Raw genomic sequence first — 26,495 nt, forward strand, 5'->3', positions numbered from 1 at the left:
ATCGAATATATTGAATATGTTTTGTTCTTGATTATTCCTAATCTTATTATTTTCTGTATTTTTTTATTATTAATATTATCATTTCCTTGTCTGAAAAGACATGATTTCTCATGTACTGGTGTTTTCATTTTCTACTATAAGTGGGAATAGGCAGTCACTAAGGCCCACCCTCTTAAATGTATAGAAACTAATAATCAACAAAATACTGGTTTTATTTTAATTATAAGTAAAACACATAATTTCATCTGATTTATGAGAAAAAATCTACTACTTTGGGGTTGTCAAAGTATTCCTAGTTCAGCAACAGCATTCTCTTTTATGATATAATTCCAGTACGAATGGAACTGATAGGCTGTGCAGTTTATGTTTCTTTGTGAATGATGAAATAGAAAATATTCAGTAATATTTATAAAACTGGGCATATTTTCTAAACACCTCCTCCCAAAAAACTATTTGAGAATTTTCTCTTTTCAAATTACCTTTAAGCCTGTACTGATAGCAAAAGATAAAGCGATTTTAACCCAAGTTATTGTACTTCTTTGTTCAGTTTCTGAATATATGAACATTGTAAAGTATGAAATATATATATATATATATGTAAATTTATAGAAATAATTTATTATCCTTATTTTTAAAAGATAACTAAAAAGTTTCTTAGTGTTTTTTTTAAAGTAGCACTAGATTAGTACAAAGATTAAATATAAGATTAAATTCACCAAAAGAATTATGAGAATATGTGAAATCCAAATATTTCACATTCCAAATTCCTTCTTCAAACAAGATTGGAAGAGCTAATTAAACTAAATCTTAAAAGATTTCCAAGGTGAAAATGAGAGACATGTTATTATTTCTACTTTGTGAAAATAGAATTTATGTTGTAAGAGAATTTAGATATCAATGATGTAGACCTGGAAAAGAATGTAAAGACTATCTATCGCAACCCTTTCATTTTATATTCGCAAAAGCAAGCCCAAAAGAGGCAAATGATAGGCAAGAACTGGCAGATCCAGGATTCCAACTTAGGTCCTCAAATATCAAATCAAGTACATTTTTCATGGTACAAAAATCATCCACCTCAATGCCCACATTTTACAACAAGATGCAATGCTTTTCCTCATGTCATGTGTTTTAAGTAGTGGTGATTTTCAAATCTAGGCCTAAAGAATTAAAACACATATTCTTGCCATCACACAGTGACTTAAGGCTTTTGTTTTTGATTTTTCTTCAAGAGTGACTTAATGGCATTGCTTGCTTAACTATCCATTTTCTAATCCAAGGTAAACAGAACTAGCTAAAACTTGACTAACAGAATCATGTTTTGGAACATTTTAGTATGATCAAGTAATTCTTCAGACTCGACTGAGCATGCCAAGTAGGTACCCTGCTTGAGCAATTTGACGTCAAAAGTTAAAAGTTGATTTTGTAGTGCTATTTTAAGTACTTCTTGACCACAGGAATCTAATATGCAAGAAGTTACTGCATGTAACTTTTGGAACCCATGAAACAATGAAAAATGTCCTACTACCTTGTGTTAGCACCTCTGGATTTAGTCTGAAAGTGGACTCTTATTGACTGTTTGCCTTCTAAATGTAAAATACTTGTCCAATGACTAATAAGTAATCAAATTATTAGAAGACCTGAATCAGACCAAATCCTGATGTAAATAAATGTGACAAGAACAAAACTTGAAAGGTCCTTAGTTGAAGTGCTCAGTTAATGTTTTCAATGAGAAGTAAAATTGAGGAAGTCTACCAGTTTGTTAGGGAGTTCCCTGCAGTGATATATTGGAACAAGGTGGATAAAAGTCACATAGTTTGGGGACCATTTTGTTAAAAATTAGCTTATTATTTTAGCCAATCACTTAAGAATTTCAGAGGAGAAATTTTCTATACTGACCTATTATTTTATTAAATGAATGATCAATTTGTCTATTGTGCGAATGTATTTTAGTAATGTATTAACTTCCTTCAGTTTTATTTTTTTTTCCTTTAACTTTAATAATAATATTTTCCAAGTACAATTGATTTCTCTCTGAACACATCTTCCAGGTATCTTATTGCTCTGTTAAGGTCACATTTTCACTATTTCTAAAAGAAATAGAAATACATCTGAACAGATGTTCAAAGAAGTCTATCTACCCTGGTTAACCCTCCTTTTTTTCAGTACCCTTGAGTCTCAGCAGATAGAATTTAGACTAAGTGGAACACACACACACATACAAACACACACACACACACACACACACACACACACACACACAACTGGGTCTCAGCATATAGAGCTTAGACTTAGTGGAAATGCCCTCAACCTTTTACTTAACTAATGAGTTAATGAGTAGCACTTCTGAACAAAGTACTAAATGTGTTCAGAAGGGCTAAATAACTTTAAGGCAAAACCTGAAATTTAATTGTCAAAGAATTAGTTTGAACCATACATTGATTCTTAATGTCACTGTAACGACTCTACTTACCTCATAGGGCAATGATTAAAGGGAAATTGCTATGGAGAAAATATTAAGACTAATATGTACTTTGAATTTTTAGGTTCAAATCAGTTACAAAGATGTATTTAATATAACATTCATCTAATATCAAAACATTGGACTTAAATAGAAATATCAAAAAAGAGAGCCTTCCAGACCTTTTGACAAGTCTCTGCCCCAAGATGATTTAAATAACATTTATAGGAAAAGATACCTTAAAATATAGTTTGGGTTAAGATGCAAGAATAATTGAGTAACCAAAGTTACATGAACTATCAGTTTTCTGGAACAAACCAAGACACTATTGCTTCCACGGATATTTTATTCCTTTTTCAAGTTGGATAAAGTTAGGTCCTAGCACTAATAATTCAGGTAGATAAGGAAGCAATGAAGTAAAGAAAAGTCACTCTTTTTAAAAGATTACGTGACTCTCTTAATATATTTAATACATTATACTCCCACCCCACTCCCCCAAAAAAAGCCTTTTTGTCTTCCCTTAAAAACATAGGATTATAAATTAAGAACCTAAAGAAACATTAGAGGTCATTAGATCCAATCCTATTATTTTACAACTAAGAAAATTGAGGCTGAGAAAAGTTGAAGTGAGTTCCTGATCATTCAATTAATAAGTAACTCTGCTAGAATTATTTCCATCGTGTTACTACATTGCTTACTATGAGATATTATTATTCTAGATCTTCTTTGGGGGGTTAAATCTGTGATTTTATTTGTGAGGAAATTTCTCTTTCTAATTCAGCTGAGGAACTGTGAATAAGTGAATGGGTAAACTCAAGGAATGAGCTATTTATTTATCATCACATGTATTTACATATTATCTATATTAATGTAAACAGCAAAGCACTTTTCTGACTATGAGAATTTTAGTGAGGAAACTTTTTATTCTTTTTTATTGAAAATTTCATTAAATTTGAGATTTTGCATCACTGTATGTTTTTAGTTTGTCACAAATAAGAAAACAGTTTTTGAACGTGAACAGGTGAGTCAACTTGCTTCCAAGCTATATTTTGTGTCTTTAAATTTGATACATTCAGAACAATCCCTTCATCTCACAAAAGTCTGCTTTGGTGCACAACAGTACAATAATTCTTCACTGCAATGACTTTTATAAGTTCTTATTCTGCTGGCTTGGCTTTTCATTCCACCAATGCACTCACAGAAAGTCCTCTAGGGGACACAAGACTGTCATGAACTCTAATAACCCTTCTGGTTTAAATCCGGTGTCCCTGTGTAGACAGAATACTTGTTAAGAAGTTTTGAGGGACGGTCTTTTTTGTTTCTATGACCATGAGGGAACTTCTGAACCTCAGTGGCCTTATCTATAAAACAGGGATAATAATACTTATTAGGCTTTTACTCATAGGATTTTTGGGAAGCAAGAACCATATATATGTATTTTATTATTTATTATAAAAAATCTGGATAAATTATACTTTAAAATCATATTTTGACATAGTTAATTGCTAAAATGCAACTTTAACAAGAAGCCCAAGATCCCAACTCAACTAAAAACAAGAATCATCAACTTACATCTATTAATATATATATAAAAATAATTGAAAAAAAATTGAACAGACATTTATAATTATTTAATAATGAGAACTCCTTGAGGGACAAGACCATGATTTTTGCCTTTGCATAAGTACCAATTAACACAGTATGTGGTACACAGTAGGTATTTAATAAATGCTTGTTGATTAATTGGTAACAGCTGGTAAGCTCACAGACTTTTTAGAATTGGGCTGGCTATATATGCATTTTTTGCCCTTTAAATGTCCCGGATTAAAATGTGAGCTCCCTGAGGATAGTCTCTGCTGCTCTGGATCCCTGTGGGTCCGGGGCTGAAGCAGAGGACATCCCGAGAAGACCCTCACCCTCTGACAGGCGATGAAGGCTCTGCCCTTCCCAGTGCGCTGTGGCCCGTGGGTACCCTACATTTTTGCCGTGCCGTGGAAGTTCCCAGGACGGGTGCGCCGATGGCATGGTATTTGTGGGGAGCAGTGTTACAGGTTTGTGGGATGGCATGTTTTCTTGCTATTTTTCTGAGTGTTTCATTAAATGCCTTTGATTTGAATTGGAGCTGATGCAGACCCTCAGAGTACCTGACTGGAGATTGTCTGCTTTGAGGAGTTGGGTGTATGAACTTCCCTATCCCATAACTCCCTGTGACTTACAGACTTAGAGTTAGAAATGTATTATTACATGTGGTCAATTTGTATGTTGTGAAAGAAGGAAGTTCTTTTTTCTAATTAAAAATTTAAGGAATACTTTAAACCAGGGAAAATTTGGGCATTTAATAAGATTAATTCCCAATCAGATAAAGATTCACTAGGGATATGTCTCTACAAGACTTTGATTTTTTTTTTTTTTTTTTTTTTTGCTGAGGCAATTGGGGTTAAGTGACTTGCCCAGAGTCACATAGCTGGGAAGTATTAAAGGCTTTGATTTTTAAATGGTATTGTATAGTTTTTTAAGTGCCTGCTGTCATAACTAAATATGAAATCTTGGGCAAGTCATTCATTCTCTTTTAACAATTCTTACATTTAAGTAAAGAGCCTAAACTAAATGATCCCTGAGCTCCATTTCTGTTCTAAATCTAGGGATCATAGGATCATAATAGAGCTGAAAGTGATTTTAGAGATCACTTGCAGCCTCTTCATTTCATTAATAAGAAAACTGAGACAACTGGGTTGAAGCAACTTGTCCAAATTCAAACATAATAATCCTTTGAGGTAGAACTTGAACCCAGGTTCCTTGACTTTAAAGCCAGTGTTTTTGCCACTATACCAATTTGCCAAGAAAAACCACTGTGCTTCCTCCCAGCTCTAAAGTTCTGTAATTTATATTATGATCTTCTACCAAGTTTCTCCTCTAATGGATAATGGTAGCATGGAGATGACCCTGGGCCCCTGAGAGTGCATAAAATCTAATGGGTTTTACATAGCTAGAACCCTTCAAGGACACTCTCAGTAATAGAACTTTGTGCGCCAAATATCTAAGTGCTGGCCTAGCTACATCCAGCTCCAGCAAAGCTCATAAGCTAAAAAAAAACTGGCCGTTGAGTGATGAATTGTTTTGGCTACAGTAATTCATGAAACCATCTGTTTGCTGAGGATAGGCTGTGATTAGTGTTGGTGGAGGGAGCCACAACTCTCCTGAAGTAATGAAGCACCAATTTTGATGTTCCTTTGTATCTTCCCACAAATTACTTCTCTTTTTCTTCCCATTAGTGATTATTCCCAACAATTTGCATTATGGAAGCACTTTAAGGTTATACTCTTTGCTCTTGAACAAAAAAGAATGTATTCTCATTATGATGATTTGTATGTTTTAGAGAGTTCTCTTGGTTTATACACAAAACATTTTAACCTCCAAACACAGTCAGGCGGTACTATTTAAAATTAAGATGAATGCTTCCAAATTATTTTCTTATTTATACATGTACACAAAAAGTCATGTAGAAGTTTCTGAAAAGTTATTCAAATCTCCAAAATAAAAGAAAAATGCCACGGCTAGGAAGTATATGGTGTAGTCTAAGGAAAGGCTTTTCCAGAGCCAGAACTATGTTCTTGCTACCTCTCTATGCCCAACACCTTAACTGAATCCCTTGCAGAGAATATTTTAAGAATATATTAATGATATCTATTACTTGATCAATGAACATTTATTAAATGCCTATACAATGTTCTAAATATGATGAAAAGGTATTAGGAATGCAAGAATAATGATGAAAGAGCCCCTTTCCCAAAGAAGCTTATAAAGTCAAGAAATATATTATAGTGAGCAAAGGTATATACACACACAATACCTACACACACACATCTTCTTTTATCTTTTTCTATATATTTATATAAAGAGATTATATAATATATATAAAAATAAAATTTAAGTATAATTAACTTTCTTTGTAATTCTATTTTATTTTATGTACTTGAAAACACTATCTGGAGACAGCTAGGTAATGCAGTAAATAGAGTAATAGAGCACTGGCCCTAGAATCAGGAGGACCTGAGTTCAAATCTATCTTCAGATACTTGACACTTACTGGCTGTGTGACCCTGGGTAAGTCATTTAACCCCAATTGTCTTAGCAAAACAAAGAAAGGTTGTTTAATCTACAAAAATATGTTTTACAAGATAACATATGGATAAACTAGATCAAACTGCCTATCATCTTCTTTGGAAGAGAAAAAACTTTGGAATTCAAAATCTTATAAAAATGAATGCTTAAAGTTTTTTTTTGTTATGTATCTAAGAGAAAAATAAAATACTGTTATATACATGTATGTATGTGAATGTGTGTACATATAATGTATGTATAGGTGTGTATATACGTATATAAATATAAAGAAAGAAAAATGTATAGATCTATATATGTCTACATAGATTCAGATATAGATAAAATAAACAATAAAAAGGTACTGGGATAACACTACTCTGAGAAAAAGCACATGATTTTTACCAGACTACCAGAATACTTAATCTATTGGACTAAAGTGGTTTCAGAATCAGGAAGCCCAAATTCATCTCCAAGCTCTGATACATCTTAGCTCTGTGATCCCTAGCTATTCACTTAATCCCTCTTTACCCCAGTAGCAAAGCAGTTTCTCTGGTGAGTTTTCTGAACACCAAAAAACAAACAAATAACCAAACCTCCTTATGGAGAGAAGAGTCACTGGGTAGAAATTGAAGAACCAAATAGAAATGTGGAAATATAGAATCTAAAAGTTAAAAAGGTTGATAGAAGATATAGAGGATTGAATGAATGAAAAGCTTGATGTCAGATAGTGAAGAAATATTTGTTAAATGCTCACAATATATTGGATGCTGTCCCAAGTTCTGGGGATATAAACAAGCCAAAGTCCCTATTCTTAAGGAACTCATAATCTCATAGGGGAGATAGCTTACAAACAACCATGTAAAACATGTTATATACCAAAGAAATGGGAAATAATCAATAAAGTGAAGGGACTAGATTTAAGACAGATTAAGAAAGCTTTTATATGGAAAGTGAAATTTTATCTGGAACTTGAAGGAAGTCAGGGAAATCAGGAGGAGAGAGGAGAAGAGGGAGCATGCCAGGTGTGGGGACAACCAGAGTTGACCCAAACTGAAAGATGGAGTTTCTTCTTTGAGCAATAGAAGAAGAACAACATCTTTATTAAAGATGGCAGTAAGTGTAAGATGACTGGAAAGGAAGCTAGAGCAGGTTATGAAGGACTTTCAACTCCAACCTTAGGATGTTATATTTACTCCTTGATAGGGAGCCACTGGATTTTATTGAGTAAGGCTAGATTGCTAGAGAGAGCTCCTGTTAGGAAGCTCACTTCCACATCTGAGTGGAGAATAGAAAAGAATAGAAAGAGACTTGTGGCAGGGAGATCAACCCACCAATTATTACAATAGTCCAGGTGTGAGGTGACAAGAGCCTTCAGCAGGGTGGCAATTCAATGTCTAAGATTCTATGAACACCTCTTAGCTACTACTTTTATAAAAGCCCACAATCTGTGCCAAGGTGGAGAGAGTGACTGTGAAATAAGATTCCAGATGTCTTTGAATTGCTGCAGAAAATTAGGCCAATTACTGAATCATCCTATGCCTTCCTTTCACCAAGTAGAATAAATTCTGGTTGCTTCTCATAAATTCTAATTTGTCTAAAATCTAAGCAACCAGAAAGCACAAACAGCTGATATTTGTTTTGTACTGTTCAGCTACTGCTTTTTATGATAAGTAAACAAGATAATGAAATAGTATTAGCAGTTCAAATTTGTCATCTACAAAATGTTTTCTTCATAATTCTGGCAGGCAAGCAATACAGATTCATTACCCAAATTTTGGGAAATTTGATGTGACATTATTGATGTTAGGAGTCCCTCTTAAAAAAACTCTACCAATGCAGCTAAATATCTGCTCTGTAAGTTAAAGTCTTAGAGAGGTATAATGAGTCCTGGAAGAATAAGTAATATTCTTATGATGATTTAGCCAGTATGTATCAGAGGTGGGACCCTATAACAACTCATAACTGCAAAAATCAGCTTTCTATTCACTACATTGCACTACTTATGCCCATTTAATAGCTAAACAAACAGAGAAAGAGATATAACTTATTCTCCAGTCAAGATCTCAAATCCAACTTGAATGCTCTTTCTAATGTAATCACAAATTTATGTAACTGTTAGGAAAGGAAACTCTGGTGTTCTTTTTTTACTCTCATTCTGTTTTTGTTTTAATTGATTAATTTTATTTTATTTGTAATTCAAAATAAAGTGTTTTAATTCTATATTTTATTTTTACTATATTTTTGCTTTTACATTTTTATTATTTTTATTCTGTACATAGCATCCAAAAGAAATAGTTCTATATATAAAACAGTAAGGAACAAATTGTTTATCAAATTACAGATCTTTTCTTTTCATGAGAAAAACTTTCATGAAACTTTCAAAGTTAGTTTTCTTCTAATTTTCCTTATATTCTAGATGTTTAAGAATGCTTTGTTGATCCTTTTTTCTTTATATCTTATGTTTTTTGAAAAGGCAACCCTATTTCTAACCCTGCTCTTCCTCTTATCTCCAACCACTAAAACTAAAACAAATAAAGCCTTTGTAATAAATACCCTTAATGAAATTCCCCTATTGAAAATAACAAAAAATATTGTTTTATCTACTCTGAGTGAGATGGGTAACATGATATCACTGATCCTCTAGAATTGCTAATTCTTAAAGCATTTAAAAGCTTTAGGCTTTCCAAGTTGTTTCTTGACTATATATTGATATCATTGCATAATTTTTAAAAAAATTCTGCCTATTTCATTTGGTATCAGTTCATTCAAGTCTTTCTAAGATTCTCTGAAACTGTCCCTTTGATCTTTTCTTACTAAATACTGTTATTTTTTTCTTCTACATAAAAAGAATTAGTATAAAAAAGGTTGTGGTTAATTGTTCTTTTCCTTTTTAAATTGTTCTGACATAGAGTGATCACAACAGAGGCATAGGAGCATATTTCCAAATTGTCTCTCAGAAGGTTTGGAATAATTCAAAGCTACATGGTGACAATAAAGCAACACCAAAAGAATTTTTTTAAAAAATAAGGAAAATGTGAAATGTCTCATTATAAAACAACTGACCTGGAAAATAGATCCAGGAGAGATCATTTAAAAAATAATTAGTCTACCTGAAAGTATGATCAATAAAAGAGCCTAGGCATCATCTTTCAAGAAATTATCAAGGAAAACTATTTTGATATTCTAGAACCAAAAGGTAAATTAGAAATTGAAAGAATCTATCTATCACCTCTTTCAGGAGATCCCAAAATGAAAATTCCCAGGAATATTATAGCCAAATTCTGGAACTCCAGCTCAAGGAGAAAATATTATAAACATCCAGGAAGAAGCAATTCAAATACAGTGGTGCCACAGTCAGGATAACACAAGATTTAGCAGTTTCTATATTAAAGGACCAGAGAGTTTGGAATATGATATTCCAGAGAGCAATAGAGCTGGAATTACTACCAAGAATAACCCAGGAAAACTGAATATAATCCTTCAGGGGAAAAAGGTTCACATTCAATGAAATAGAGGATTTTCAAGCATTTGCTATGAAAAGATCAGAGCAGAAAAGAAATTTTGATTTTCAAATACAAGACTCAGGAGAAGTATAAGGACTTAATCAGGAAAATGATATTATAAAGGGTTTAGTATATATTTATATACCTACGTAGGAGAATGATACTACCTCATTAGAATTTTACGTTATTATGGCAGTTTGAAGGAGTATATATAGACAGAGGGTATAAGTGTGAGTTGAATATGAAGGGATAATATCTTAAAACATGATGAAATTAAGGGTCAGAGAAGAATTTACTGGAAGAAAGGGAAAGGGAGAAGTGGAATGGTATAAATTATCTGCCATAAAAAAGAGGCAAGAAAAAGCTTTTACAATTAATGAGAAGAGGGGAAGGAGAGAAAGAATGAATGAACTCTACTCTCATAAGAATTGGCTTAAAGAAGAAATAACTTGTACACTCAATATGGGTATAGAAATCTATCTTCCCTGCAGGAAAATAGGAGGGAAATGACATATGGGAAGAGGGGAGATTATAAAAAAAAAAAAAAGTCATATTAAGGGAGGCAGTGATCAGTAGCAAAACACTTTTTTTTTTAATTCATTTTTCCAAATTATCCCCTCCCTCCCTTCACTCCCTCCCCCCGATGGCAGGTAATCCCATACATTTTACATGTGTTACAATATAACCTAGATACAATATATGTGTGTAAATACCATTTTCTTGTTGCACATTAATTATTAGCTTCCGAAGGTATCAGTAACCTGGGTAGATAGACAGTAGTGCTAACAATTTACATTAGCTTCCCAGTGTTCCTTCTCTGGGTATAGTTATTTCTGTCCATCATTGATCAACTGGAAGTGAGTTGGATCTTCTTTATGTTGAAGATTTCCACTTCCATCAGAATACATCCTCATACAGTATTGTTGTTGAAGTGTATAGTGATCTTCTGGTTCAGTAGCAAAACACTTTTGAGGATGAACAGGGTAAAAGAAGAGAGAGAATAAATGGGTGAAAATACAATTAGAAATAGTAATTGTAAAAAAGAATTTTGAAGCATGTTTCTCTGATAAGGCCTTATTAGTCAAATTTATAAAAAAAAAATAAAAGCTATGTTCTAATTGATAATTGATAATCAAAACATATGACCTAAAGGGCTATAAATTCATGCATATCTTTTGACCTGACAATACCATTAGTGGACATGAATGTCCAGAGATTTAAAAAAAATAAAGAAAAAGATTTATATGTACAAAACTATTTGTAGCAGGTCTTTTCTCAGGACAAAAAATTGGAAATTGAGGGAATGCCCATCAATTGGGGAATGGATGAATAAATTGTGGTATGTAATTATAATGGAATGTTATTATTCTATGGGAAATGATGAATAGGATGCTCTCAGGAAAAAAAAGAACTTGGAAAGTCCTCTATGAATTCAAGCAAAGTGAAATGTACTGTGTACAAAGTAATAGTAACATTCTGGGATGACCAGCTGTAAAATGGCTTTGCTATTCTCAGAAATACAATGATCCATGACTATGAGAAACTTAGGATGAAAAATCCTATCCATACCCAGAGAGAAACTGATTGTGTCTGAATACAGATTTAACCGTTCTCCCTCTCTCTCTCTCTCTCTCTCTCTCTCTCTCTCTCTCTCTCTCTCTCTCTCTCTCTCTCTCTCTCTCTCTTTCTCTCTCTCTCTCTCTCTTTCTCTCTCTCTCCTCCTCTCCCTCTCTCTGTCTCTCCCTCTCTTTCTGTCTGTCTGTCTCTCTGTCTATCTGTCTCTCTCTGTCTCTGTCTCTATCTCTGTCTTCTCTCTGTCTCTGTCTCTGTCTCTTTCTCTCTCTCTCTCCCCTTCCCTTCCCCCCCTCTTTATGTCTTTCTCTTTCTTTAGAGTTTTTAAAAATAAGGATGGGAAATCTATGTTTTCTTTCACAACATGACTTTTATGGTCATGCATAACCTTACATGTGGTTTCTTAATCAGAAGTTTTTAAAACAATTGTAAAAAAAATGTTTTAAATGTACCTGAGGGGAAATATTAAATAAACAAAGATTCTGAAACAAACAAAAAAGAATGTCTTCTTGTTGGGGTTTGCTTCCCCTTCCCCTTTAAACCCATCCCCCTAATTATAATGTACCTATATAGGTATAGAAAATTTTTATATCTTTTAGTTCTGTTGAATAAAATTTCTCCAACTCTATTTACTAAGTTTTGTTGGTAATATGTAGAATTCCTCAATTTTGAGTGTTTATTTTACATCTTACTTATTTGTATATTATTAATTATTTCAATTAAATTTTAGTTAATTCTCAAGGTTTCTCTAAACAGGCTGTCAAATCATCTGCAAATATGGTAATTTTGTTTCCTTTATGCCTTTGCTTATTCTTTCAATTTTTTTGCTTGAGGTAGCATTTTAAGAACTATATTAAATATTAATAGTGATAAGAGGTATCTTTGTTTTAGAAGCAATCTTACTGTAATGACTTCCACGTCCATTATATATAGTATTGACTCTCTTATTTAGATTCTATTAATATATTAGGTAAATGTCTAGTTATTCTTATGCATTTAGTGGTTTTAACACCCCTAGATATTATATTTTGTCCTTAAAGAGCATTTGCTACATCCTTTGATATAATCTTGTTTTTTATTGTTTCTGGCTTTGTAGCATGACATATTATACTTATAGTTTTTTTTAAATATCAAAAAAGCTTTGAAATATTGATATAGAGGAAACCTGATCATAGTTTATGATGTTTTTTTTATAATATATTCTAGTTTCTTTTATATTTTATTTTAAAATTCTTGGTCAATATTCAGTAGAGATATTGATTTATAAGTTTTTTCTCTTATCTCTCACTAATTTATATATGTATGTATGTATAAACTATTTGAATTATAGAAGAATTTTTAAGATCCCTTCTCTTTCAATTGTTGGACACTTTATACAATACTAAAATGATTTATTATTTGAATGTTAGATAATATTTAATAGTGAACTCATCTGATTTTTTTCTTTGCAATCTTATTTGTGGCTTGTTCAATTTTTCTGCTATTGGTTTATTTAAATTCTACATTTCTAGTTCTCTTAATCTTGGTACTTTCTTGTAAAATATCTTCTATTTTATTTAAATTGTTTAATAGGGCAAAATAATTATTTTTTATCATTTCCTTTATATTTTATTTGTTGTAATTTTATAGATATTTTTATATATGTTTTATTTACTTTTATTTTCACATCAAATAAGCTAAAGGATTTTTTATTTCATTTCTTCTTCTTCTTCTTTTTTTTTTTTTTCTGAGGCTGGGGTTAAGTGATTCGCCCAGGGTCACACAGCTAGGAAGTGTTAAGTGTCTGAGACCAGATTTGAACTCAGGTCCTCTTGAATTCAAGGCTGGTGCTCTATCCACTGCACCATCTATTTCATTTCTTCTAAAAACTTGCTTATAGTTTTACTATTTATTAATTATTTACTACTAATAATTAATTTATTAATGTTAATTATTTACTGATTAGCTTTTGGTTTCATTTTATTAATCTCTTCTTTGAATTTTAAAAATAATTTCTGTGTGACATTTAGTTGAATGTTTTTTTAATTGTTGGTTTCCTAGATTTTTTTGTTTCAAGTTCAATTCAATTGATTTGTTCTTTTTATCTCTTGTTAAAAGAAATGCTCGTAGATTTAAATTTTGTACTCCAGAATGATTTATTTACATCCCAAAGTTTTGGTATGTTGCTTCATTGTTTTCATTTTCTTTAATGATTTTTTTTTGTGTGTGTGAGTGCCTGCTCTTCAATCCATCAATTATTTAGGATTATTATTATTTTTTTAGGATTACTATTTTGTAATAGTTTTATTGCTTTGGGGGATCAGTAAGGGGCACATTTGATATTTCTGTACTTTTTCATTTGTTTCTTAGGATTTTATGCTATAATCCATGTGTAATTTTTGATAATTCTATGTGTATATATATATACATATATATATATATATATATACACACATACATCTGTAGGCATGCCAAGAATAAAAGTAAAAAACAAAACAAAACAAAACAAACTGTGTGAACACACATACACACTTAAGACTAACACAAATTCAGTTAAATTGTTGATATTGTTTGCATTGCAGCACTTACCTATTAATAATGTTTGAAATGATAATATGAAGGGAAACTTGAGAGTATCAGTTAAATATATCACTATATTCCCCGTATCCTTTCCTATATCATACATATATCATCTTTATATGCATATATATTCATATCAAGGCATCACGCTATCACTGCTCTCCAACTCTGTTCCATTCTCTTTATTGCCTCTGACTCCTTTTTGCTTCTAAAGCCAAACATAACTTAATTTGTCAATGTTTCAAAGTTCGACCGTCTTGTCAATATTACTATATATTGTTCTTTCTGCTCTCTGTGATCCATCCACAGTGGTCTTCTCTCTATTCATTCCTCTCCATCTCTGCATGGGATATTTTCCATACTTGTGATACACTCTCTCCTCACTTCTACTTCAGAAATCCTAATTTCTTTCATGATACAGCTCAAATACTATCTTGTACATCATTTCCTTTCTTGACTACCTTACATTTAAATACCTTAAATTTGTTTTTTATGTATTCTAAGCATGAAGGAGAGCTTCTGTCAAGAAATAGAGACAAAAGAAGGTATACAATGTGTGAAGAAAGGCAAATAGTTCTAGTTGGCAGAAATTTAAAGTTATTAAAGAGAGTATTGTGTTGTAAATACAGCACCTCTTTGTTGTAGTGTCTGGGAGTAATCATGTAATTCATCAAAGATTTAAGCAAGCATGTATTCATTAAGGGCCTAGTATGTACCATGTACCCTTGGACTAAGTCATTGTCTGATATGTTATTTTTTTTTAATTAAATCTTTTCATTTTCAGAACATATGCTTGGTTAATTTTCAACATTTATCCTTGCAAAACCTTGTATTCCAAATTCTATCCATATTCTCTCCCTCCCTTCCATTAACCCTCCCCTCAATAACAAGTAATCCAATGTTAAACATGTGCAGTTCTTCTATACATATTTCTACAAATATGCTGCACAAGATAAAAAAGAAAAATATGAAAAGGAAAACAAAATGCAATCAAAAACAACAAAAAGTGATCTACATCATGTTCCACATTTTTGATCTATGTTGTTGTGAAACACATTTAGTTCCCACAGTCCTCTTTCTGGTTGCAGATGGATTTCTTCATCACTGAACAATTGGAACTGACCTGAATCATCTCATTGTTGAAGTGAGCCATGTCCATCAGAACTGATCATTGTATAGTCTTCTTGTTAACATGTATAATGATATCCTGGTTCTGCTCATTTCACTCAGCACTAATTCATGTAAGTCTCTCCAGGCCTCTCTGAAATCATCCTCTGATCATTTCTTATAGAAAAATAATATTCCATAACATTCAGATACCATAACTTATTCAGCATTTCTCCAACTAATGGGCATCCATTCAATTTCCAGTTTTTTGTCACTACAAAAAGGGCTACCACAAACATTTTTGGACATGTAGGTTCCTTTCTTTTTTTATGATTTCTGTGGAATACAGGCCCCAGTAGAAAAACTGCTGGATCAAAGGATATGCACAATTTGATACCCTTTTGGAAATAGTTCCAAAATTGCTCTCCAGAATGTGAATCAGTTCACAACTCCATCAGCAATGTAGTAGGGTCCCAAGTTTCCCAACATCCATCATTATCTTTTCCTGTCATCTTAGCCAATCTTAGAAGTGTATAGTGGTATCTCAGAGTTGTCTTAATTTGCATTTCTCTAATGATTTAGAGAACTTTTTCATATGGTAGAAATGGTTTTAATTTCTTGATCTGAAAATTGTTCATATTCTTTGATATGTATGAGTCAGTTCTCTAAATATTTTAGTAATGAGGCCTTTATCAGAACCCTTGAATATAAATTTCCCCCTGAGTTTATTGCTTTCCTTATAATCTTGTCTGCATTGGTTTTGTTTATACAAAAAATTTTGAACTTAATATAGTCAAAATTATCTATTTTGTATTCAATAATGTACTCCAGTTCTTCTTTGGCCACAAATTCCTTCCTTCTCCATAGATCTGAGAGGTAAACTATACTTTGATGATACATTATTTTATTGCTAGATAATCCTAAGGACAAAGAAATCCAAAAATATTCAATAAATAATAAAACAATAAATAACAAAGATTATCTTTTGTGTCCATATGAACTATCAGTGCTAGTCTTCTATTTTGATGAGTTTTTGAGTATTGCCATGTCTTAAATGCATTAGTTTATTCTGTCTGGCATATATTTATTATTTAATAAATGCTTGTTAACTGTTCAGCTATTTGATTGACTGGCATGGCCTTAGAAGACAAAAAAGTTCCCTGTTATTATTAGTCGTTTGGCAAATAAATGTTTTACCCTTAGGCATGTTGAAAAACTGAAGTTTTTGTTTTTTAAGCCATCTCCAAGTAGTTAGTTGAGTGAATGGAAACTGAACTGAGGAGACATAAAAGTTAATAAAAGAACAAGAGAAGCATAATGATTTTGGTCAGACAAGGGAGAAGTTAAGAGAAATATGAGTAAATTGAAATGAAAAATTACAGAAATTCATTCTGAAGTGTATTTAGGAGATATTGAAAGTTTTTGAATGAAATCATAAATAGATTAGATTAGAGGAACATGGGATAGTCTACCTCTCAGACTTGTGGAGGAGGAAGGAATTTGTGACCAAAAGAGAACTAGAGATCATTATTGATCACAAAATTGAAAATTTTGATTACACAAATCAAACAAATTGTACAAACAAAACAAATGCAAACAAGATTAGAAGGGAAGTAACAAATTGGGAAAATATTTTTACAGTTAAATGTTCTGATAAAGGCCTCATTTCCAAAATATATAGAGAACTGACTCTAATTTATAAGAAATCAAACCATTCTCCAATTGATAAATGGTCAAAGGATATGAACAGACAATTTTCAGATAATGAAATTGAAACTATTTACACTCATATGAAAGAGTGTTCCAAATCACTATTGATCAGAGAAATGCAAATTAAGACAACTCTGAGATATACCAGTCAGATTAGCTAAGATGACAGGAAAAAATAATGATGACTGTTGGAGGGGATTGTTGGTGGAGTTGTGAAAGAATACAACCATTCTGGAGAGCAATCTGGAATTATGCCCAAAAAGTTATCCAACTGTGCATACCCTTTGATCCAGCAGTGCTACTAATGGGCTTATATCCCAAAGAAATACTAAAGAAGGAAAGGGACCTGTATGTGCCAAAATGTTTGTGGCAGCCCTTTTTTGTAGTGGCTAGAAATTGGAAAAATGAATGGATGCCCATCAATTGGAGAATGGTTGGGTAAATTATGGTATATTAATGTTATGGAATACTATTGCTCCATAAGAAATGACCAGCAGGAAGAATACAGAGAGGCTTGGAGAGACTTACATGAACTGATGCTGAGTGAAATGAGCAGAACCAGGAGATCATTATACACTTCAACAACGATACTGTATGAAGATGTATTCTGATTGAAGTGAATATCTTCAGCATAGAGAAGATCTAATTCAGCTCCAGTTGATCAATGATGGACAGAATCAGCTACACTCAGAAAAGGAAAACTGGGAATTGAGTGTAAATTGTTTGCACTATTGTCTTTCTACTCAGGTTACTTTTACCTTCTGAATCCAATTCTTACTGTGCAACAAGAAATTCAGTTTTACACACATATATTGTATCTAGGATATACTGTAATACATTTAACATGTATGGGATTGCCTGTCATCTAGGGGAGGGGGTAGAGAGAGGGAAAGGAAAATTTGGAAAAGTGAGTACAAGGGATAATGTTGTAAAAAAAAAAAAAAAACTACCCATGCCTATGTACTGTCAAAAATTATTATAATTACAAAATTGAAAAAATAAATTTTTAAAAAAAAATTTTTGAATATGGGTCTGGTGGTTATAGAGAAGATTTGTCTTTTTCTGATTTTTTTTTGCCTTTCTTTAAAAAAATTATGTAAAACTATGTAAAATAAGAAAAATGAAATAGAAAAGGCAGAAAAGAAAAAAATTGTCATGTGTACAGCAGAACATAAGGGAGGATTCAAAATATGTTATAATAAATTTGCATTTCAAGAAAGCATATATAATAAGAGAAAATATTGCATTTTTAATTTTTGATCTTTACTTCCTTGAAAATTTTCTTTTGTTCTCTACTGTGCACTTTTTTCTCCTTTCTTCCCCTGCACCTCCCCCAAGCAGGCTAAATTAAGCATGAACACATTTATATACACATCTATACCTATATATAAACTTATACACATATACATATATATCTATGTACATATACATATATTCATCTCTGCCCCAATCTATCTTTTGGGCTGCCCAAATACTATTGACAATCTTAAGTATATGGTTTACATTTCCATATATAAAGCATAAACAATTTTGCCTTTATTGAGTTTCTTGAAATTACTCTTTGATATTAACTTTACATGTTAAATTTTCTGTTGAGTTCAGGTTTGTTTGAGATAAAATCCTGAAAGTCTGAGAGCCTCAATCTCTTCATTTTTTTTTTCATTTAATATTATACTTAATTCTTCTGGATATAATATTTTTACCACAACATTAGTTCTTTTCATTGTCAGTATTTTGTGTTCCAGGATTTAAGGTCTGTTGTTGTAGCCATTGATAAATATGGTGTAATTCTACATGTAGCTTCACTATATTTAAACCATTTTGTTGTTTGTTGTTGTTGTTGCTTGTAAAATTTTATCTTGGATATGGAGGTTTTGAAATTTAGCAATGATATTACTGCATGTTTTCCTTGTGGGATCTCTTTGAGATAGTGATGGGTGTTTATATATATATTTTTTCTATTTCTACATTCTTTTCTTATTCTATAACTAAAACAATTTTCTTAAATTATTTCTTGCATTATTCTGTCAAAGTTCTTTTTTTTAAATCATATCTTTAGGTATAATAATTATTACCATATCTTCTTTTTTTGGTCTCTTCTTCAGATCTTTGTGTTTCATATGTAATTGGTTTTGGGGGGGTTTTTTTGTTTGTTTTTTTTTTTTTTGGCTTATTTTTTGGTCTTAAAACATTATTTGTTTTCCCTTGCCCAATTCTAATTTTCAAAGACCCATTTTCTTTTTTTTAAGATTCAGTATACCCTTTTCTAGTTGGTCAATTTTCTTCTCATAATTTTGTTTTCCTTGTTTGTTTTTTATTTTCAGTGTTTGGTGGTTTTTTCCCCTTCAATATCTCTTATTTGATTTTTAATCTTTTCTGAATTCTTCTATAAATTCTTTTTGGATAAGATAATCATTTAATATCATTTCTTTAATATCATTTCTTGGGGTAGGAGAAGGTTTTTGTTTTTTGTTTTTAATTTTTATTTCACTATCTTCTTTTGAAGATGAATCCCCAGTCTTCCCTATTTCCATAATAACTTGCTACAGTTGGATTATTTCTTTTCTTTGCTTGCTCATTTTTTAAAAATAAGGACTTGTTAAAGTAATCACCTCTATTCCTGGGATGAGGGTGGTGCTTCTGGCTTCACTTCAGTTTTCCCCTCTAGCCTGGAACCCACAACTAAGAACTTCATCCTCCTATTGGTGTGCAGTCAGCAGCCTCCCTGCCTCAGTGCTTCCAAATTCATCCAATTTATGCTGGTTCCTTCTCTCCCAGGTCTGTATCTCAGAGGCACTAGGCTTTAAACTTCCCAGACTAAAACAGAATACTTTCCAAGGGAGATGAGAGTACCTGTGGTTGGGACTCCATTTGAATCCAGCTAGTCTTAAGGTTTTCATGCTGACAGTTTCAGCAGTTCTAGGCCTGGAGATGTTTATATATTATACCAGCCATATCTTTCTTTAGGCCTTCTCTGATTGTCCCAGGATGACTTTTGTCCTGCCCCTAATTAATTGTATTTGTTTTTCACCAGACTACATTTGTCCTGAGGCACAATTTTGTTTTATTTGTGGGATAAATCTTGAGAACTTGGAGTTTTCTGACCTATTGCTCCATCTTTCCAGAATCTTCCTCAGAAAATTTATCTTCTAAAGATTCAAATGAAAGATTAGAAAGAAGATAAAGTCATTCAAAGATTAACTGGTTCCCCTTCCTCTGAAGCTAGCTTTTTGAACTTTTGTATTATAGAAGAAAAAACATTAGGTATGGAGTCAGGGAATATAAATTCAAATCATGCTTTTGGTACCTACCATGGGCAAGACTGTTCAAGTCACACAAACTATGTAGGCCTTAGTTTTCTCTTCTATAAATGAAGTTATTTTATTAGATGGTTTGAGGGCCATTCCACTTATATATTTGATCTTATAATCCAGTGACTCTGAGCTTCCTTTCAGTTCCAAAATTTGTAATCTAGATCAGAGCTTCTTAAAAATGTTCTATCCGTGAACCCTTTTTGCCAGAGAAATTTTTCTACAGTCCCTTCTCAAATCTGAGTTAAGCTGTTTTTGGAGGCATTTGTGTAAGAACAAATAAAGTTCTCATGCTGTGTGTTTGGAACCAAGATTACAATGAAGTCAGGTGATGCAAAATGGGTAAGCCATACCAAAAACACTTCTGATTCATTACACATTTAATTTTGAATTAATTTTTGGTCATTTCCTTCAGAAACCTTTTACTATTGTCCCATTTTTCATGATGCCCCCCCCACACACATTCAATTACATAACCTACAGTTTAAGAAGGTTTAATCTAGATAGTCATTTTCAAGTACTATTTTAATTATTGTACATCTTAAATCTTTACAGCTATAATAAAACAGGTTTTGTACAACCATGATATTCCTGAATATCCATTGAATACAAAACAAAACAAAACACTTTTCCAAAGATTCTACATTTCTACTACTTAGTGGAAAGAAAAGGAGTTGGATATTGCATAATTGTGTCACTATCTTTGGAAATAATGATGTTCATTAAGTACAGGAGTTTTCCTTGCTTAAAAAAAGGGAGAGTGAGGGTGGCATTAAGTTGAAACAGAAAACCTTTGGATAACGATGAATGGAAGGAGGAGAAGGCCATTTGTTTATATTTCTTCATTTTGGAATCCCTGTTGTTTGGGTAGCCAGAGCAGTTGGGGGCCAAACACAGGGAGCAACTTACCCTCTTATATGCTGTGTAGCCTCTATGAGGAGCTCAGTCATCCATCAGAGGAACGGCAAGGGGCAACTGCTACTCAGGTCACAGCCCTTCATGCCTACTTTGTTTTTAATTTTAAAAATCTCATTTGGTCTGTGCCTCAGTAAGTTTGGAGGGTTATCTCCTTGCTTAAGAAGGAAAAAAAAGATGGAAATTCAGCTGAGTAAACCAGTTGGAGACCATAATAATGAAATACTTTTTTAAAAAGTTTATACAACAAGTAAACAGCAGAGTCATCTGTGAGCTGTCTTCAGTATATTTTAGGGGAAAATAGAGTCTCCTAGTGCTAAGTAAATGCATTTGCTTTGGTTCAACAAACACTTATTAAGCACCTACTGTGTTCAGGATGGGTTTCAAGATTGAGCTAAAATATCACATATAAAACTTTAAAAATACAAACATAGACAATTAGAATAATAATATATGAGCATTCAAGAGGTAGCCTTCCTGAGGAAGGTAGTATTTGAGTTAGCATTGAAAGGATGAATGTGAATTCATAAAATGAAAAGAAGGAAGGGTAACTTTCTAACTAGGTATAAAGTACAGTGAAAAAAAAGTATCTAAACTAAAATTTATTAGCTACAATTTGCCATAAACACCTATTGATATACAATTAACCAAATACATATATATATGCATAACATACATATGTAACATATTTAATAGTTATATATGCAATATTTGTGTAGTTCATTTGAATATATATTCAAATAAATTATAAATTATTCTTATTTTTTCACCAAAACAGACCAAAGTCTACTGGTAGTATTTTTTAGACTTAGGATTTTCTTTTTTACCTAGTGAAAGTATATTTTAAAAATATTTATAATTGACATTTTTTCTTTATAAATATATACTTGGTTCCTCAACTGTGTTAATTATATTGTTTCCTTCTATCATTTTCTTCCTTCCTTTAAAAAAGTGTTATTTTTTTTAAAGTAGTCTAAAATATTGTTGTCATTTGGCTTTAATGAACTACAAATAGATTGGGTAGGAGTAAATATTTTGTGGCTTTCTGAAGTCCTTCACACACACTCTGCTCTTATATCTCTTCTGAAATGGAAATGACCTTGGATTCTTGAAGACTAAATTAAAAGATCTCAAGCTAGTAAGGATTCAACTATAGTCCTCAAGAAAATGCATCTTCTGACTAAGGACCAATCTATATAAGTATAGAGAAACTCATTCCCAGGACCCACTAGTTCAAGAATAATTTGACCATGGAAGTCCATAAAATGAAAAAAAAAAAGCAAAATAGTTTTTATGTTGATGCTTTTCACTTCTTCAGTGGTGGGGGCACTGGTAGAAAAGGAGGCATAGTTGGCTGAGAATTTAAATACTTTTAGACTACAAACATTAACTTCATACTCTAAATATAAATTATTATTCAATGAGTCAATATGTTGCCAGAGGAACTGAATCATATAAATATTGATATTCTGGACATAAATGAAATCAGAAACAAGAGAAAATTAATATTAAATGGAATGAGCACTCACAGGTTCTCCTTGAAAAGACAAATAAAGAAGTTGGTTGAATTGATTTTATGACATATACAACAGCAATAGGAAGTGTAATTTCATAGAATATTTGGCGATCTTGCTTGCATGAGCTTCTGATGAGTATCGGCAAATGTTTAGTATGAAGATAACTCTCTCTACATGCCAACAGCTATTCCAGAAGACAAGATCATGAAATCCAAACAAAAATACACATTCATGTTAGTGTTTTCAGTATAGTGTTAGATATGGGGGGAAAGATAAAAAATATACATTAGACAAACTAGTTCAAGTCTAAAATGTAAAAAGTGACAGAGGTGTGTAGGCTGTTATATATAATGAAAACTTCCTCAACAAGAGAATTAGGAGAATTAGAAGACCTTGGACTTGGGTAACACCCAACAAAATTATATAAAATGATAATAAGTATATCTTAACATGCAGTAAATTACTAGTTACTGATGTTGGAGCAATTTCCAAATAGTCCATTGACTTGTGAGAATAAAAATAAAAATCAATACTAAATTAGATGAAAGATTGAAATTAATAATAAGTATTCTAATAGCTAATATTTACATAATGCTTATTATATGTCAAGCACTGTGCTAAGCAAAATAGCTTACTACTACTATTATTTTATTTCATCTTCACAACAACCCTGAAAAGTAGGTTCTATTGTTGTTGCTAGATTATAAATGGGGAAATGGAAGCAAACAGAGATTATGTGAGTTGTCTAGAGTCACAAAATTTTACATTGAGTGCAAGTTACAATATCATTTAGTCAAATACATTGTTGATGCTAAAAAAGAGAAATAGAACCAATAAAAGATGTTGATAGGATTTCTCAATATTTCCTAAGGAGATTTAGTTTCTATAAATCAATTTTCTTAATGATATGCTGAAAACCCCAGAAACTGTTGCAATTCACAAAAACTTAATATCCTTAACAAGTAAAAACTCATAGTGTCTAAAAGACAACTATATTTTAGAATATAAATACATTTGGAAAATGTACATTGTGAAATAAAAATGGAAATTACAGATTATATTTTGTAACAAAACAGAAAAAAGTCAGGAAGAAAAACAAATCATCAAAAATTTTAGTGTGAGGCTTAACCAAGACAGATGATTAAACAGTAGCTATAGATGAATCTGGAAAGGAAAAAAAAAGCCATCATTTTCTCAATATTACTATAGAAATGTCTTTTCTTCATTGTTGACAAAAGATCTACCACATTCAGATGCTAATATTTTGGGCATGAATATTTTTAATCTGAATACTTCCTATACTTATTTTTCAATGTTGTTATTGAAGATGCCATGTTAGTAGAAAATCATTTGCAAAAGTCAGATTATCGATAATTATATCTTTGACACTTGTGAAGGTCATTCTTATAAAGATTTTCTAGGTGTAAAAGTAAACATATCAATTGAGAGTTAATTATTTCCTCTTAACAGTATTGTTTTATAATGCAACCTGTGCTTTTAAATTTTTTTTTTTTGATCTTGAAAGCCTATATGCCAATTCTTTCAAAATTCTGTGACTCCCAGCAGATTCCCTTGATGTGTATGTATTTGGTCTAAGCAAGCTGCTTTTTCTGCTTTCATCTACTTTAATGAAATTTCAACTTCTTCATATACATCATATACATCATACTGATCTCATAGAATTATTAATTTGTCTAGAAAAAAACCATTTTAAACCACGTAATTTAAACCTCTCATTTTTAAAAATGAGGAAACAGAAGCTCTGAGAGTTTAAGGACTTGCCCATGGTCACACAGTTACTATTGTCAGAGGCAGGATTTATATCCAGGTTAACACAACTACCAACTAATAGATAGCAAGCTGTCTACTGGACTTTCTCTCACATGATAAACTGAAATAATTTAAACAAGATACTATCCCACTATCATTGTTTCATGCCATAACATGAATTTATGAATCAATACTAGTTTATCATCAATAAACAAATATTGACTCCATAAAGTAGGCAAGACATAGCATAGGAAAGTAAACAAGCAAAAGAGTTTTTAAAATGAATTCTATCTTCAAATAATTTGCAATATGGTTACAGAAGTAAAACTAACAGATATAAAATATTTGAAGATAATAAAGACAAACGACTGGTTCCAAGGTCAGTGCTTACTCCAAGAACTCAGTGAACAGTAGACTGAGAAAACTTGACAAAGGTGAAACTTAAAGTGAGCCTTTCAGGAGTGTAAAACTTATATAGATGAAAAGAAAGCTAACAAGGATCCAAGAATGGGAACTATCACCAAGACATAGTGATAGAAATAAGCTTGGCATTCACATGGGCCTTTAAGTTAGACACTATGTGGAAATTAGATATTGGGAAATTTTTGGAAATATGAGAATTATATATATATATGCATATATATAATATATACATATGTGTATACATATATTATATATAATATTATAACGATAGAATCAAGGAACTACTGAGCTGGAAAAGGTTTTGGAGACTATCTGGTTCAATATCAAACTATAATATGAATCCCATCAGTATTGCTAATTCATCCCAAATAAGAGCAAAGCACTCCAATTAAAGGGAACTTCAGTTAACTACTTATATTTTGGACAACTCCTGATAAAGGTATTTTTTATTATTGAGTATAAATCTGCTTCTATATGACTTTGACCCATTATGTTTAGTTCTGTGCTTTGTAGTCAATGAAAATGAATCAAATTCTTTTTGGTAACTCTTTAAATATTTTAAGACACTGATAATATTTCCCAGTATCACTCTAGTAAGTCTTCTCTTTTCTGGAATATACATCAGAAATTTTCTTCTTTGAAATGGTGAAATTTCTCATAATCTTGTTCATTCTTCTCTGAAACTACTTCAATTTGTCAATGTCATTTCTAAAATGGATCATCTTAAATTAAGAAAGATGCTCATGGGACTATGTCCTTTCTTGTTCTGGTTTCTATTAATTTAGATTTATTTCTATTTCTATTAATTTCTATTAGATTTCTATTAATGTGTGATCATGGTAAAGTCATTTAAATTCCCAGTGCACCAAATACTGTCTATGACTATAAATTATAAACAAGTGGAAGGAGTTTCTTTCTACTGCTGGAGTTTCTACTTAGGCAAAAAAAAAAGTTTGAAAAAAACAAAGCAAACAGAAATGTACAATTTTACCCACTATTCTAGTCTTTTGGGATTCACGAGTTTTCAACAAAATTGATTATGAATTTTGAGTAAAAATAGCCTCCGAGATAATTTCATCCAAATTTCTCATATGGCAGATGAGAGAAACTGAGGCCTGTAAGATTAAAATTACTTGTTCAAGGGTATACCAATAGCAAGCAAAAGAACTAAAACTGAAGTTATATCTTCTGACTGTAAATCCAACAATTTTCTATTATTCTACTTTCTCTATCAGATTGAGGCATTTTGAATCCAAATCAGATTATGAGAACAAAGGAGGTGAATTTAGCCTTCATCCTATAGGCAAATGGGAGACATTTTAGGTTCTTGATATAAGATATGTCTAGAGAATTGTTACATAAATCAGGATCAGCTAATTTAAAATATAAAAAATTATATAGTGCTTTGTGTAGATTTTCTTTTCTCTTAAAATGTGATAGAATTATAAGGAGAAAAAAATTTTAAACTTTTAGCCTTGAATTTTGATTGACTAAACTTGTTTATAATATTAAGTTAAAGAATGGATTAGAAAGTAAAGTATAATTTATT

General features: G+C 31.7%; 1 protein-coding gene across 1 annotated transcript in view; it reads left to right on the forward strand.

The window, feature by feature from the left end:
• Positions 1–4,387: 4,387 nt before the first annotated feature.
• Positions 4,388–26,495, forward strand: part of TPO (thyroid peroxidase) — a 234,867-nt gene continuing 212,759 nt past the window's right edge. Inside the window, exon 1 of the mRNA XM_074284732.1 lies at positions 4,388–4,484. Coding sequence (XP_074140833.1) covers positions 4,388–4,484 — 97 coding nt within the window. The remainder of the gene's footprint in view (positions 4,485–26,495) is intronic.

The sequence above is a fragment of the Sminthopsis crassicaudata genome, chromosome 2 (assembly GCF_048593235.1).
Source record: "Sminthopsis crassicaudata isolate SCR6 chromosome 2, ASM4859323v1, whole genome shotgun sequence".
In the NCBI taxonomy this organism is placed as follows: domain Eukaryota; kingdom Metazoa; phylum Chordata; class Mammalia; order Dasyuromorphia; family Dasyuridae; genus Sminthopsis; species Sminthopsis crassicaudata.